At 37.4% G+C, this 16,075-nt stretch overlaps 2 protein-coding genes and 1 long non-coding RNA gene across 6 annotated transcripts; 1 reads left to right on the forward strand and 2 right to left on the reverse strand.

Moving 5' to 3' along the window:
* Positions 1-32: 32 nt before the first annotated feature.
* LOC111323118 (procollagen C-endopeptidase enhancer 1-like) lies at positions 33-12,173 on the reverse strand. Of its 4 annotated transcripts, none has more exons than XM_088737322.1 (8): positions 11,434-12,173; positions 8,715-8,936; positions 5,874-6,068; positions 4,688-4,890; positions 3,920-4,108; positions 3,112-3,127; positions 2,743-2,813; positions 33-1,778 (listed from the first exon to the last, which is right to left on the reverse strand). In XM_088737322.1, exons 1-8 carry the CDS (start codon positions 11,445-11,447, stop codon positions 1,711-1,713), a joined length of 978 nt encoding a protein of 325 aa, XP_088593448.1. In that variant the 5' UTR covers positions 11,448-12,173; the 3' UTR covers positions 33-1,710. The 4 variants fall into 4 exon arrangements, with proteins under 4 accessions (XP_088593448.1, XP_088593449.1, XP_088593447.1 ...); XM_088737323.1 differs by lacking the exon at positions 11,434-12,173 and adding an exon at positions 9,022-9,093; XM_088737321.1 differs by lacking the exon at positions 11,434-12,173 and having other exon boundaries at positions 33-1,081; positions 1,723-1,778; positions 8,715-9,092.
* Positions 9,152-10,077, forward strand: LOC148719702 (uncharacterized). The gene is made up of 2 exons (XR_015992877.1): positions 9,152-9,952; positions 10,046-10,077. It is a non-coding gene; the product is annotated as an uncharacterized LOC148719702 (long non-coding RNA).
* A 667-nt stretch (positions 12,174-12,840) lies between the features above and the next one.
* On the reverse strand, positions 12,841-16,075 carry LOC148719703 (ectonucleotide pyrophosphatase/phosphodiesterase family member 5-like). Its single transcript, XM_088737315.1, has one exon. The coding sequence runs from the start codon at positions 15,559-15,561 to the stop codon at positions 14,206-14,208; it is 1,356 nt and encodes a 451-aa protein (XP_088593441.1). The 5' UTR covers positions 15,562-16,075; the 3' UTR covers positions 12,841-14,205.

The following is a 16,075-nucleotide window of genomic DNA, read 5'->3' on the forward strand; positions in this document are numbered from 1 at the left end:
CAAAGTTTAAAGAAACTGCGAGGATGGACAACTTCTGACGTAAAAAATATAAAAAATTTTAATAAAAAACGTTTCGGTCAGAGACCTTCAGTTATTTACAACTTTTGAAATAAAAATGGAGCATTAAATAGGATCGAAGTGCTAATGATTACGTAATTGCAGATAACGACTAATGAACTGGTGCTAATAAACAAAAAACCTAATTACAAAGAAAGCAATGGACAAAATACAAGGAACAAACCCTAAAAACTAAGAGATAAGAATACTAAATATGTTAATATGAGTGGCGTTTTTTTATTGATCCTTTGTTGGCCAGAGAGTTTCATTAACGATTATATATATATATAATATAAATATATATGTTTTAGTATCATATGATTCTAGTAGTTAAGTAGTAGCAATTGTAAGAGTAGTAGTTTTATTAACTATCTTCCTTTGGAGGGTATTTGAGTTAGTTTATATTACTTTGTGGGCGACTTTGGCCAGACTGTATTGAGCTGTTTAAAATTTTTTTTGAAGGGGATTTTTGCAGATGCGCCCAATTTCAGAATCAAAGCCAAACCATAACACCAGGAGCTATGTTCCCTACTCTTTGAGATAAGTGTGTGGGTTCTTTAGCATCCCCTGCTAACCAGTACAGAGAAGATGCAGGTGACAGGGCCTACAGTTTTTTGTCCTTATCCAAGAAGACTAGAATGTCTAACCATTTGAAGATATCATAACAAAGGCAGCATATTCTCCTCAGTTATTTTAAGACCCTGAGTGTTGGTCTGGTCTGGGGCTTCAACCCTCAATATTCTGCACAGCAGTCTTGTGCTCTTAAACATAAGCTAACCAGGCAGCAAAGAGATCACAAACATTGTGATATAATAATAATAATGATATAGGTTAATAACGATGTATGTTATGCTACTAGCACTGATATCAAAGAATTGTTCAGAAACTCAATTACTTCGAACATACACAAGAAATATTGCATCCCTGTAATTTTATGCCACCCATTTTGATTGTTTCAGCTTTAGATATTGATTTAAATTAATTCCCCAGCAGCATAAAGTAAAACATCTAATCATTGGCTTTCCTTTTAGAGTTAACATGTGAAAGAAAAAAAAGTAAAAGATTAGGGGACAAAGTAGGTAATCAAATTTTGATGATCATCTAATAATAGCCTTCTGTGACATAATTATTTCTTTACTATCAGCCCTTTTAACTCCCAGAAGTGATCAACATGTAACTTCTCCCTGTTATATCCTTACCATATCCAGCAAATGGGCAATAAGAATACTCAAACTTATCAGGTAGAACTTGTCATCTTGATCTAACACCAAATCCTCATGAATAATTTACAAGAAAATGTGTTGCAGCCATAGGGGAGAATTAACAATCAGATCTTGGAAGTTGATCAATCAAGTATTTCTATCTTTCTTGTTAATGTTTCTTTTTTCTATTTTTTTTTTTAAATAAAGAACTAACCTTAAAGCTAAATAACAATTGTCTCTCAAGTAATGTTATTCTGAGAATGCAACTTGAATAAATAAAATAAAAAGTCATTTCATCCAACTCTACTCAATTATGAAATTAACAAGTCACCTACACCTTTAGGGCAAATCCACTATATCTACAACAACTATATCTAACAGCATAACATTTATGAATATGAACCCTCCCTCAAGGGTTTGAACAAAATTGTTTCATGCGCAGACTTTTTTTCTATCGCAATACCTGGGTGGTTAAAGTCCCAATTACCACAAAGGAGAAAGTTGCCAACATCTTGCATCCTAAAATGAAGAAGACACAAAACCTAGTTGAAGTTACACCAATCTTGCACCCATCCTTCCCTTCTCCCTGCAGAAATACTCCTTAGCACAAGTCTTCCTGCTTTGTACCACCCTAAGGTGCACAATGAAGGAATAAAAGCATTACAACTTAATTGCTATATGTATATGATTGCCAAACTTAGGTCACACAATTCACTAGAATGTTTCCTAACCCAGAGATTCTTAGAAATAATTGGTTTTATTACACGACTCAGGCAGTCAGAGGGCCAATAACTAAAATCAACCAATCAAAATGCTCTATTGCCAGTCAATATTCTCTCAGTATTGGACCGGGCACCGTCCCGAATGGTCCCGAATGATACCACAATTGTGTCCCTTTGAACTTCAGTTGTATAATAAATCTCTTATTAACCAAGCTTGCTTGGGCCCGTACTGGAAGAATATCGGCCCTCGGTCTTTTTTGTAAGGACCTCGCTACGCTCAGTCCGTACTGTCAAGACCTTGGGCCGATATTCTCCCAGTACGGCCCTCGCGCTTGGTTAATAAGATATATTCATTTCTACATGGGAGGTGAGGTGTCAAATGAAGAGTTGACATACTGGTAGTTGACATTCAACGAAAGAACTGTTAGATTTTGTAAAAAAAAACCAACATTATGTCTTAATCATTAATTTCCAATTTATAAAACAGTATTTTTATTGCTGATTACATTCTTCCAAAAAATATCCACACTGTAAAATGGAGGGCTTTTTCAGTTCAGCCCTAAAAAAGAGATAATGCAAATATCAATATGAAGCTTCAACATCCCTCCCCCCTTCCCAACACCCACCCCCCGGCATTTGAACTTCAGAAGATGAGTTTCATTCAAGCTTCAAATTGATTAATGTATTATTATACAATAAAATTTGGGGGGAAACTGTGGCAGCTACAAGTCAGAGTGTTTTATTTTTCTGAGATGACTAACCTTTTAAATTATTTTCACCTGCTGTTAACTCATGAACTGTTGAAGGTTTAACTGTTGGATGGCTTTGGCATCTACCAAAAAATATAAAAATAATTTTTAAAAAGTTACTACAGGACAAAAATATGAAGATTTTTCCTGTAGGTGTACATGTGAGCTAGCTCCCCTTAATCACAAACTCCTAAACTACAATTAGTTGGTGCCAAACTGATAGGTACTAACTTTTTTTCCAGTCGTTTGAAGACAAATGAAAGAATTCAAGAAACCAAATACTCTAAATCCCTCAAACAATCAAATCTCAAAAATAAAATTGCAAAATCTTCCTTTACGATTTTTTTGCTTATTTAACTTTGATAAAAGGAAATTTCTTACCCCAATAATGACGATGCTGAAAGAGCAAGGAAAAAAAAAGAACAGGTTAATTCTAACAAACCTCTTCAAATGACATAATTCAACATTTCATCCACTCTAAAACATGCAAAAATTAAAAAGATTGTATTCAGATGAAAGACCTTTTTCCTGCAATTGACAGAAACAAAGTGAACCTTCATTAATTAAACAAACACTTTCTGAAGAAATACATGTGACTCTGTAAACAAAAAAACTGCATTAAAAATTCCATTAGGACACAAGAAGACATGTAGATACCCAAAATAAAAGAGGCAACTGTGACTCAGGTTAATTCCGTCATCGATTTATGACCAAAACATATAAATTAAAATCAGACATTCCAAAAGCAGATCTAACTGACATATTGTACTACAGAAAACTCTTTGTATTTAAAAATATACAAAAAATGTGAAAACTTTGGATAACAAAACAGACCTCTTAATCCTGCAACAATAAGATAAACAATTATTTCTACTTGGTACTGAACAATCTACTCTAATTACCAAAGCAAACATTACCACATTCATCCCAGAGTAAACAGAGCTACTGACAGACTTAAGGGTCAACACTGCTCATGCTCAGTTTAAGGACTATCTTTATTTGGGGTTCGGCTCTTCAATTCCTATGGGTAACTATCATTTAGTTTTTCATAAAGAAACAAAATGATCACTGGTCCAAAAAATTATTGATTGTTAAAACATAATCTTCCTGTCTGTATTATAGGAAAGATACGGAGAAGTGTGGAAAATATACACACTGGTGGTGTGGTGCAAAGGTTTATACAATGTACCTGTTCTGTAACTTGCATAATTAACAACAACTCCACTCTCATCGGATTTGGTTTGTGTGGTACCCTCTGATGCAAATTTGACTTGCACATTCTTCATTTGTTTTAATGTGAAATAGGACGTAAAAGAAAGAGATAAATGAGAACAAATCCTTTTCTCAATGTATATCTCTTGGCCTGTCGTGTTTGTACCTACAAGATGGAACATAGGACACAATTAATGAAAGAGTACCATACCCTTTCTTGGTTTTCTTCGCATTAAGTTAGAAAATGTTGACGAAGAGTGAGAGGTCTTGGCTTCACTTTTGTAAGGCTGTACACTGTAGCTAGAGGAACCTTGTTGCAGGATGTCCAAATGCTCCTCCTCACGAAATTAAGGGTGCCCAGCTCTTCAAAGCTTTCATAAGCAGAATTAAAGGTTTAAAAGTCATCAGGAGACAAAAAGTAAGTTGCCAATGGAACACAACTATGGCACAATTAATGCCAGGGTAACTTGCATTGACAAAATCTGGTACACTTTTATAGTCCTTGACTTTATCTCCGTCCATAAAAACATAAAAAAAAGAACTCAGCCAATATCCAGTCATCTTGACCTCACGCTTGGTCATGAACCCATCTGTTCAGACCAAAAATACAAGGTTTGTAATAAATTGATCATATCTCTAGCTTCAAATAGACTTTCAAGATTTCAATTCAAGCAAACTTTTGAATTAAACTGGCAGTGCAGTGAAACATGTTACACTAAACAAACCATTATTATAGCACACCTACCAGTGATGCGTAACTCATCCTCGTCGTTTTCCCTGTTTTTATTGCAAGAAGGATTTCCTCCCAATTTAAAGCTTGTATAAAACAAGAGAATTTCCTTCCCTGATGGAATTGAAAAATTCCATGTACACTCAGCGTTTTGTTGGTAAGTCAAAGGCCAGTTGGGAGTAAATAATGTTCCACTTGCTTGTTTCAAAAACTTTTTGCTACAAATCAAAACAGGTAAAAAAAACCATTTTTAATTAAGTAAAAGGAGCTCTATATAAATGGCAGTGTTTAACAAGGATTTCCAGCCCTAACAAAGCCACCACACGTGTATAGTTACAAAAAAATTTGAGTGTGTTTGATACTGTCAATCAGCTGCTGACATGTCATCTCACTTTCAGGCCACTCTGTCAGATTGATGAATGAATGAAAAAGCATTCAATCATTAATAAGGTCAACTTTTCTTATCAGTTAAGGCCTGTTGTGTTTATATAAGCCCCACCTAATGTACCAGGACCTACTTTGATTGTTTCACTGAGTGAAAAATCTATCAACAAGTGACATAAAATAAGCAGAACCTCCAGTTTGAAAACTTGCTAAATTTTTTGCAAATTTTCAAAGGACCCAATGTCCTTCCTTGGAGGCCTCAAAATTTTGGCTAAACAAACAATCAGCCATCGATCATGCTGTACAAGACATGTTTGAATGATTCAGTAGGAAAAAATACTTATAAAGACTGTTAGTCTAGTTTGGCACGCTACAGCAAGATTTTCTTCATCCAAGTAATCCTTTTTCTTTCAAGGGTTGGATTTGAATGTCTGTGACGCATCCCCCGGGTTCAGTAAGAAAGTAATGTGTGGCTGCTTACAAATAAGGAGTTTCTCTTGCTATGTTAAACATGATTTCTCACTCATTTGCCATGTTCACTTATGAGTTATCATGTCGAATACTCCATTTTATGAACACCCAAGGCATGCACTATTCTCCATGACAAGACTGATAACAATAATTATAATCTCAGATGAGAATCATTACCATTATCCATATCATCATTACCATTTTAATATCAAATCTTGAGAATGGGAAAAGAAATCTAACTTGATGAAGTAAATGACCCAGTTGAAAACAAGCTGTTAAATTGACAGAAAATGACAATCACCCATAGATTAAAAGAAATAAATTTAAATGTAAAAGACGTACAGACCTGCAGTTTGAGGTGGGATCCAGTTTTGTGTTATTATCCATTGAAGTATAATTTGCTTCAAACCCTGTATTCCGGCCTGACCCATCAGTTTTAAAAATAAGAGTGATGCAATGGTCCAAAGAATAAATTTTCTCTGGCATTACCAACTCTGAGCAGGAGCAAAATTTTCCAAAACGTATGGAATTGTCATTACATCTAAAAGACAACAGATTAAAAATGTTACAAGTATATTTCCCTGTCATGCAAATCCAGAGTTATATAAACAGTTTTACTAGGGATATTCCTTCAAATTTGTGTTAATTATTAATGGCCTCCTGGTTAGCTCAATTGGTAGGGTGTCGGACTGTTGAGTGGGAGGGTGAGGGAGGGTTCAAGCCCCAGCCGGAACAACACTCAAGGTCTTAAAATAACTGAGGAGAATTTGCTACCTTTCTATGATATCAAGAAATGGATGGATATTCTAGTCTTCTTGGATAAGGACGAATAAACCGTAGCTGGCCCCGCCTCCTGCAAGGTTAGGGGTAGGAGACGTTAATTTCCCCCGCACGAGATTACTGTGTGGTGGATGTCCTCCCCTGGGGTGGGATGGGTGGGTTTACTAGGCCCGCAGTAACTGGCACAAGCTGTTGCAGTGTCCCTGCCTGTCGGCGAATCTAATAAATTAAATTAAATTAACCCAACATGTGCAACTACTTTTCAGATATCAACCTCCTGTCTGTGCCGTGTAAGGAATAAATTTAATCCAAGGGGTGTGTGAGATGAGGAATCATATAAGATTTGATTCAACATATAATTCCTCACCAGCTTTTCAGAAAAATATAACACATTTTTATGGGAGAATCTAGGAGTACATAACTGCATGTGCATCTGAAGTCACTGAAGCTTTCTATAATCACTCCTTAAACTAAGTGTCCAAAGCTCTCTCCACAAAAGGAACAAAAAGTGATATTACAAAGAAATATGTGACGAATCTGATCTAAAATTGTCCTTGTAAATAAAACAAGATGTGAAATATACCAAGGCAAGCACTAATTACTTACACACAGAACAACATTAAAGGGCAAAAATCACGAGTGGGCAAGAATTCCATATAACCCCATACATTGATTATGCATTCGATCTTTGTTCAATTAAAACAATAGCAATAACAATAGAATTCCTCAGAGACTAGTAGTCTATTTTCAAAGTTCTGATTTTTTTTCTAAGTCTTTTTTGAAATAGGGTAAATTTGGTGCATTTTGGCTTTTGAAAACAAAAATTTCGAGTAATTTTAGAGAGGTTTTCAATTTTGTAACATAACGGAATGTTGAGCTTCGCATTGAAAGACTATGGTTGGCTAGAAAATAATATCAAGGCTATTGTCAGGTTGTAAAGTTTGTCAATGCAAAGTTATGCTGTATCTTACCTGTTCTTGTGGTTTTGATTGATTCTTTCATTATCCTTGTAGAAATGATGCTGGAGCTCATTACATTAGTTTGATTGGTGAATAAGTATTTTATTTGTTTCGTGTCCGAGTGACGAAGGCGGATCACGAAAGGTGCATAGAGTGTTGCAAAGAAACCTTTATATTTAGTCTTTATGGACTTCATAAAGGTGGGTGATATGTTCGATAATGTTTCCAAAGGGGTCCTTTCCGTAGTGCTGATGCCACATATATTCTTGTAGGTAGCCCTCCCAAAGTTCTTTGGATGTTCCTGTTCGTATCACCATTTCTGTTGACGTAGTTTCTTCATAAAGTGAGGACTCATGCACTGCTTGAGTATTTGCAAATTTGTGCACTCAGGCATAAGTTAGGGCTAATACTTTTTCGATGGAGAGTCTGCTACCGGAAAACCATGAATTCTGGTGCATTGAAGCCAGTCCATCGCAACCTTTTCTTGAACATCCCTACTCAAACCTGTCTTGCAATGAAGTTCATTACGTCCAGCTAGGTGCATTGCTGCACCCAGCCCGAGGACATTTTACTGATGTTGCAAGCAGGTTGTGTTCCATACATCACTCCATGCACCGGTCGTGATCCGAAAGGATATGATATAGTTTAAATAAGTTTAAGCTTTCCATTTTGTTGTACAAATTGGGCTCTGGTAAATGTGAATAGAAAGATAGATGAATAAAATTTGCTTTGTGTGTGGTACTTGGCCAATCGTATTGAAGAATAAACACATTCTTTAGTACAAAGGGGACTTCCTGTGCATTATATCAATATACATATATTATTATGAAAATTTTTTTCAGTGAAAGGTAAAACAAAAAGTAATTTTTGGAGGGTAAAGTCCAACTGGTTTGTGTAGCGCAGTAGTTAAAGCAATGGACTGGTATAAAAGCATTGAGTAAAGAGTGATGGTTCAAACCTTAGCAGGGCAACTAAGAAGGTAAAAAGAGAAAAAAAAAAAAAAGGCACTAGTGTTGACAATAGTAAGAAAAAATGAGTGGGATGGGAGTAGAATGTGGGACAGAAACAGAGAAGAAAAACCCACTCTCAATTGATTTCCATTTTGTTGAAGCAGTAAGTATCTATTAGTAATGTATATTTATTATATAGATACTGATGAAATATTTAATAATTAATGAAATGGAATGCATAATTAACGGATGGGATTATACGGAAATTTTTCCCGCGAGTGTAATCGATTACTGGCCCAAGTTTAATTTCTGGATCAAGGAAAAGTTTAAGTTAGTTTGCATTAAAAGAGAATAAGACTTGTGAGGTACTTGCGCGCTTGTAAGTTAGGATTTACAAAATGTAAGCCTTAAGTGAACTTTCGGTTAGCACAAAAGACTTGTTCGATCACGCATTTTAACGACTCCTTCTTTCGAGAAGAAATCATATATAGCACCTACCCCACTATTATTTCCAAAGAATCTTGTTCACACTCTGGCATCATTCCTGTTATGTTCAGCTTTTTAAATTCAAGAATAGCTCTTCGGCCAACGGGAACTCGGATATTGTACGAACAACTAAGGTTGTTTTCATAAAGTTCGCCATGAACATGAGAGTACACGCTTCCAGTCGAACCACGATATTCAGACTGCGGACAAACGGCAAAAGAAGCACCAGGTGAACTGAAAAGTAACATGAACGAAAGTAGGAGCGTTTGTACGTCCATTTTCCGTATTTTAAGGGATGATTCACCAACAGTAAACGCACCACGGTCGTAGGACACAGCAACAAGTTGTTTCCCTTCACCTTTCACGTTTTAGATTTCACGTGTAGTATCACGTTACTTTTTACGTAATCAAACCAAGTTCGGACGTCCTGTCTCAAGAAAGTATACTACACGTGTACGAACTATGAGTCTTTACTTCACGTTCCCGATTCTGTATAATTTTTCCATTGCTTAAAATGTCGAAAAGTCGGAAAAACTCGGAAGTTCCAGTTCAAAAAGTCCAATCGCAAGAATAAAAGCGACTTTAACACCATGAATGTGGTAGAACTTAGAATATATTTGCATGAACGTGGAGTTTCGGTAAGCGGATATTTGAAAACTTCGCTGGTAGAAATCGCCTCTGCCGTCGAAAGAAAAAGATCACACCAATGCTGCGGACAATTTAATAATTCATGATAAGCTAATTTCCAATCCATTTTTCCTAAAGTCCGTGAACAACTTCAACTCGTCGCCGCCGTTTGGGTTGTACGACATATTTAACTATTTAATTTACTAGTCCACTAATTACGATAAGCAGGGACTCGACGCTTACAAGTCATTTGAAGATTATGGCTTATTCGATGATGGGAATGTGGAATATCTTTACTAACTGCTCAGTTGAATGAAGAGGGTGTTCATGTATATCTAGACAAAGTGCGGCCTCTCATGAAAATCAAAACAGATGAAGGAAAGAAATACTACGATTGTTTCGTTTAGTAATTAGGCGTTGCCTATGATGACAGATATAATTTAATTAACACAACTCGTGATTGACATTAATTCCTCACAATGATTTAAAGTGTTAGCTTGTCGTGATTTAAACCAGTTTTTCAGAAGAATCAGTAAGAGAGAGAAGTCGATTTTTGTATCTGTTCGCTTACCCGAATCTGCAAACCTGAAGTGAGAAACCTGTTTTTACGACCCGCCACAGAAGTAAGTTTCCAGTCATGTTTTCTTGAATTTTGCCATGAGATTAAGACTAAATTTGCGTTTTCTGATTTCGAATTACAAATGTATTTCTCTTAGATCGAATAATCATTAAAGTTTGGATAATATTATACGTTTGTGGTGGTCGTCTGAGCTGACCAGTTCGGAGTAAGGAAACAACGATCTCTGGTTTATTCTTGAGGGTAAAGGTGCAAACTGAGACAATGTACTTTAGGCAAGATGTAATTGAAAAGGTGGTCGAGATGGGGGATGTAAGCACATTGCAGCCGCGATGTACGCCCTAGAAGATTTTGCCCCACACATCTGGGTTAAGAGATCGAGAGCAAATACTCAAGCGTGCGAACTAAAGAATTTGGTGATCGAGAAAGGCGATTAAAACCTCCTACAAAAGGCGCTAGTGATGGTCACGTTCGATGTGCAAGACATATTACAGGCCGAGTGGATCAGAAATTGGAATCAAATGGAGGTTTATCCCGCCGAGAAGAAAGATATCAAGGCAACTCGAAAAGACCCAAAGGGAACAAGGATGGTCAGTTAACTCTTAAAATTCTCAGAGTGACTGACTTATAATTTCTCCTTACAGAATCACCTTTGAATCAAATGTAAAGGTCATGAGAATGAAGCAAATTATCAATAATTTCCACAGCTCTTGATCGTCAAATATATTCTCCTTGTCTATGTTCTTGGAAATGTAAAGATAACAGCGTGGAGATTATGACTACTTCTATTAGGATCAGAGAAGAACAATCAAAAAATGCCAATGACAATCTTTAAGAGTGAAAGCAAAACCTCGTACCGTAACAGCGCTTTTGAAACAAGCAACTCCATGGAGGATTGAACTCGGCGCAAATCTATTATCCTTTGATATATTAATTAAAGTCCACAACGCAACCAGGTGGACAATCAGACATGGTTTGATGCTACGCTGGTTTAAACCGTTAATGAACGTAACCAAGAAGTTACAATTCATAGACCCAACGTTTCGACACTCCTGTCTTGTGCCTTCATCAGGAGTGATCTAATCGTTGCAACATGCGCATGCTGACTTATTAGCTGCCCTTTTCACACTTCGATTATCCTTGACGCCTATTTGCCTATAAGTGAGCGTCTTATGCTCAGTGTTAATTAAGACTTAGTACACATTAGATGCATAATGTCATGTGTGCAACCAGGACGCGCTTGTTTTACAGTACTCTAACAATTAGGTGGCTATGTCTACTTCAAAGAGTTTAAAAGCTGACGTTTCAAGCGCAAGGTCTTCGTCAAAGCTTCGTTAGCCCTTCGTCAGAGCTTCGTTAGCCCTTCGTCAGAGCTTCGTTAGCCCTTCGTAAGAGCTTCCTTAGCCCTTCGTAAGAGCTTCCTTAGCCCTTCGCTCTGACAAAGGTCTAACGCTCGAAACGTCAGCTTTTAAACTCTTTACGGTGGCCAATTTCCGTTATCAACTAAATTGATAAAACCAAAATTACCTCGTCACTCCCATCGACGCAGAACCACAGTTTCTTTAGCACTTACTCCCTTTCTTCATACATCTACTTCATAAGGTCGTAGTAGTAGCAAGTAGGATAAATATTGTAAGAAATATACAACTTTTTTTAAAGACATGTTTCGGCATGCTTATGCCATCTTCAATCAATGAGTAACTGAACGTGAGTAATTATATAACAGACAAGTAGATGAATAAAATATTTACAGTATGATGTAATACAAAAGCGGGTACTAATTACAGCGTGATAACAAACATGAAATTAAAGGTGTGAACTAAAATGCTAAAAAAGATAATGCTGTAATTGTTTGTTAAGTTCAGGTTTGATCTTATTTATATAAAAGCTTCTTTGAGTTTTAAATCAATTGAGTTGTTGGCAGAATCCAGAATACTAAAGCAAGAAAGGGAGTATTTGTTCTTACAAGAAGGAGGATGTGTTAAAATGCTTAAAAATATGCGAGTTTTTATCGCTTTCCGTGTGCTCCTTTATCCTAGTAGAGAAGTGGCGACTAGTTTCGCCAATATAACGGGAATTACATCCCACACAAGAAAAGTGATAAACTACCATGGATTTTAGAGCAACAGGAGTACGATCTTTAACACTGAACGTGTTTTTAATTTTGAAAGAAGTGAAAACTAGTTTGATATTTAGGTCCGATTTACAAAAGCGCTTAGTGAGTTGTCGGAGTTTAAGGTTCGCTATTTTAGAATAATAGCCGACAAAAGGGAGTTTAAGTAAAGTGTATTATTGTCATCAATGTTCCGGCTATTTTAAGAGGAGGACCCGTCAAGACACTGCTTGAAAGTTCTTTCAATAATATGCGAAGGAAAAGAATTACGTTTTTAAGTGTTGGAAAGTTTCTTAAGATCGTTTTGAAGACCGGAAGAGGTGCTGTTAATTCTGTAGATACGGTCAATAAGAGTTTGGATAAGGCCAATTTTGTAGCATGATGGAATAAACCTGAAGAAATTTGTTAGGAGACCAGTGTAGGTTTTTTTTTATGAAAAACTGAAAAAACACAATCATTCGAAGAGTTGTCGATAAACATATCAAAAAAGGAGAGTTTACCATCATGCGCTTTTTCGAAAGTGAATTTTATGTTGGGGTACGTGCTGTGAATTAGTTTAATCAAAAAATGACCTCGCATCCTGTTCATTGTGGAAGACACAAAAGGTGTCGTCAACGTAACGCCTAGAAAGTAGAAGGCGAGTCGAATGGTTAAAATTATTTAGCCATGTTTCCTCGTGGAAACCAAGAAAAAGATTAGCTAGGATGGGTGCTAACGGAGAACCCATACATCGCTACCCCATAAGATCAACAGCAATATCGATAGTTTCATTTGACGGAATATTGGTAACAAGACTTTCAACATAAAAGGAAATGAGAAACTTGTTGTTAAGATCGATTTATTCAGATTTATTAAGATTTATTCATCTACTTGTCTGTTATATAATCACTCACGTTCAGTTACTAATTGATTGAAGATGGCATAAGCATGCCGAGACATGTTTCCGAAAAAAGTTGTATATTTCTTACAATAATCTACTTCAGTTAAATTACATCATCTTGTGGAAACACAAAATGATGTGATCAGTTGACAGTGAATAATTTATGCGTGTTATTTCAAAAAACTCACTTAGGCCCTGTCTATACGTCGCATTTAATGACACGAATTTAATTGATGAATTTTTTTCGTCTGGGAGACGAAATTAAATGTCAGTTCATTTTAGACGTCGAATATAATTTCGATGTCGTTTTGTGCCTGCATTGACTTTGATCGGCGGACAACTTCCAAAAATAACATGGCAGCGTTCAGAGAGGCATTAATGCTAGAGATTGCTCTGGCGAGGCGAAGGCGTAGGAATTTGTCTTTTCAGATGTCAACGCTTGTAGCAGTAAGACGAAAATTCAGGCTTCGACTGCTGGCTTTATTATGTTTATTACTACAGCAAGTGGGAGAAGAAGAGGGACGTTTTGATAGCGAAGACGTTTCATCTACCAAATTTACCAAGATAGATGCTTCTGGGCTCCGAGGAGTGGATGTTCGTGTATAAATTCTTGCACAAGGAAGACAGTACCCAACTCGCTTCCCCGGCTCCCATCCCTTCGCGTCTTCATCCAGTTCAGCCACAGAACATTCCAAACGAACACATACAGGTCTGTCACATGAAATACAACTGTATTTCGTTTTAGCCTCGCATGACCAACAAGTCTGACTCAACGTTTTTCGGAAAAGGGCTCCAGCAGTCGCCATGTTTTCTATTTTCGCGGGAACTCTTCTCCCCTTACCCATGCCATGCAGGTGGAAACTGTGAGCGTGGGCTCAAAATTAACAGGTGGAATAATTTATGTCGTCGAAAAATAATGTATGCATTTACTTCGATGCGACTGAAAAGCGACGTATAAAACTGACACGCATTTCAGACGTTTTATCCGTCTGGGGCACACGGATAATACGTCTAGGACGAATTTAATTTGCCAGACGAATTTAATTCGTTTTAGACGTCGCTTTACTGTCGAAGAACATTGCTGGAATTAAATTCGTGTGAATTAAATTCGTCTCTAATGCGACGTATAAACCAGGCCTTATTCATAACTTTTAAAACTGTCCGACATATTCTGAGCCAAATATTGAAAAATGCAATAAACTTCCTATATTTTTTCCCGTAATTTAAAATAGGCCATTTAGTCCCTCCCACAAATAAGAAAAAAATTAAATGATAATTACTTAGTTCAAAAGAAATGCTAACCGATTCAAGCCTCGAATAGAGACGAACTCCTGACTGACCTGAAGGGTGGGTGCCTTAGGAGAGCTGTGATGTTTTCCATGGAGCCATTATTTGGACGCGGGTTTATTCTAAGAAGTTTGCTCATCAGGGGGTACAGATCTACGGTATTGAAAGGGTTCACTACCACACCTTCCCTGAAAGCGGGACCGCGGGCGTAGAATATTGAATAGCTTTTTGACTGCTCTGGTGACCAGCCATGTGATCCTAAAACTATCGGAGGATCATTTCGGGAGCGAGCAACCACCCAACCAACTTCAGTCTCGACGTAGATCGGTGGAATTCGGCGATTATTCTTCCAATGATACTCATCTGGTATGTTCTCTTTTCTGTACACTTTCCGGACATGAGGTATTGGATTTCTTGTGAGGTTTTGATATATGATGTCTATCATTCCTGGTTTGGGCCAGATGTGTACCGGTACAGAGCCTAAACCCAACAAAGTGTAGCTTGAGGGATCGATGTAATCATCCAAGCACACTCGACGACTAGACGATGAGTTATCCATTCCATGATCGCTAACCACTATTAAGTTCACTTTTTGCAGAAAACCGCTTTCATTTAAACGCTTGAGTAAGTATCCAACAACATTTTCATCAACATGTTTTATCATTTGCTTGTACTCGTTTGAGAAAGGTCCGTACGCGTGACCTGCTTTATCGGGCTGTTCGAAATATAGAGCGATGAAATGGGGTGGATCGCCTAGTCGCAGCCATTCCACTACCTTATCAACACGTGCAGACCACGGATCTTTCAAGTTAAACGCACAGTGGACATAAGGCGGAAAGCCTGGCAAAGTTCTATTCCTAAACTTTGGAAGGTCCTCAGGATCGACTGCACTACAGTTAATCAAACAAGTTTCTCTTTGGTAGTACGTGGGTTTGACTTGATAACTTGTTGTTGCAGGCCAAAAGTACGATGCACTACGTCCTCCTTCCTTTTGCAGACTCAGCCATATTGGCTCTGATGCATTGTAAAACTTAGGATCAAAGTTTGAGCAGTCATAGCCGAAAATAAACTGTTCTCCGTAAACCGGATCCCAGAATACATTATCCACAATACCGTGACTTTCCGGGTACAGACCAGTGAGGATACTTTGGTGATTGGGCCATGTAGAGGAAGGCATAACATTCCTTATGTAGTCGGCTCTGACTCCAGTTAGAGCAATGAAGTTCAAATTGGTAGTTTTGGAAAGTTGACCTTTCAAAACTCGCCAATCCAATCCATCCAGTGATACTATTATTAGCGGAGGTTGATCGTCCTCAACCTCTCCCGCAGCATGCGTCAGTTGGAACAACACCCGGAGAAGAAGCAATAAGAACATGTTTACGGTTTATTTCATATTTGTCACACACTCACGAGTGATATAGCTGTATCCAGACTTGCATAACACGTCCTCATATACTTAAAATGTGCTTAAATACGCCCAGAATGTGGACGTGGACCGGATAGTTGTAATTTTTTTGTATGTCCATTATAACTGCTACTAAGAGGCAGAAGTTTGTAAATAGCATGCAGTTTTTCATCGACGGAAAAAAGCCAACTAGCGCCGAACCGTTAGGGTTGATTTCGGCCAGGTAAATTCCACTTGGGGTTAGGCATAACATGCTCCACAAAACAGGGTTTAATGGAGTCAGATTCATAGTTGTTGTTGTCTAATGTCTCACAGGAGATGAGGATTGATTGTCTGCGCATGATCGCAGCACTGTGGGTAAAGACCAATGCCGCACAAATAAACCACTGTAGAGACTAACATGAATGGGTGTACAATTTGATATCTGCAATTCTTAGTAACTACTCGTTATAAACATAACGGTTTTTCTCCCACAATGTTTTCA

Source organism: Stylophora pistillata, chromosome 11 (assembly GCF_964205215.1).
Source record: "Stylophora pistillata chromosome 11, jaStyPist1.2, whole genome shotgun sequence".
In the NCBI taxonomy this organism is placed as follows: domain Eukaryota; kingdom Metazoa; phylum Cnidaria; class Anthozoa; order Scleractinia; family Pocilloporidae; genus Stylophora; species Stylophora pistillata.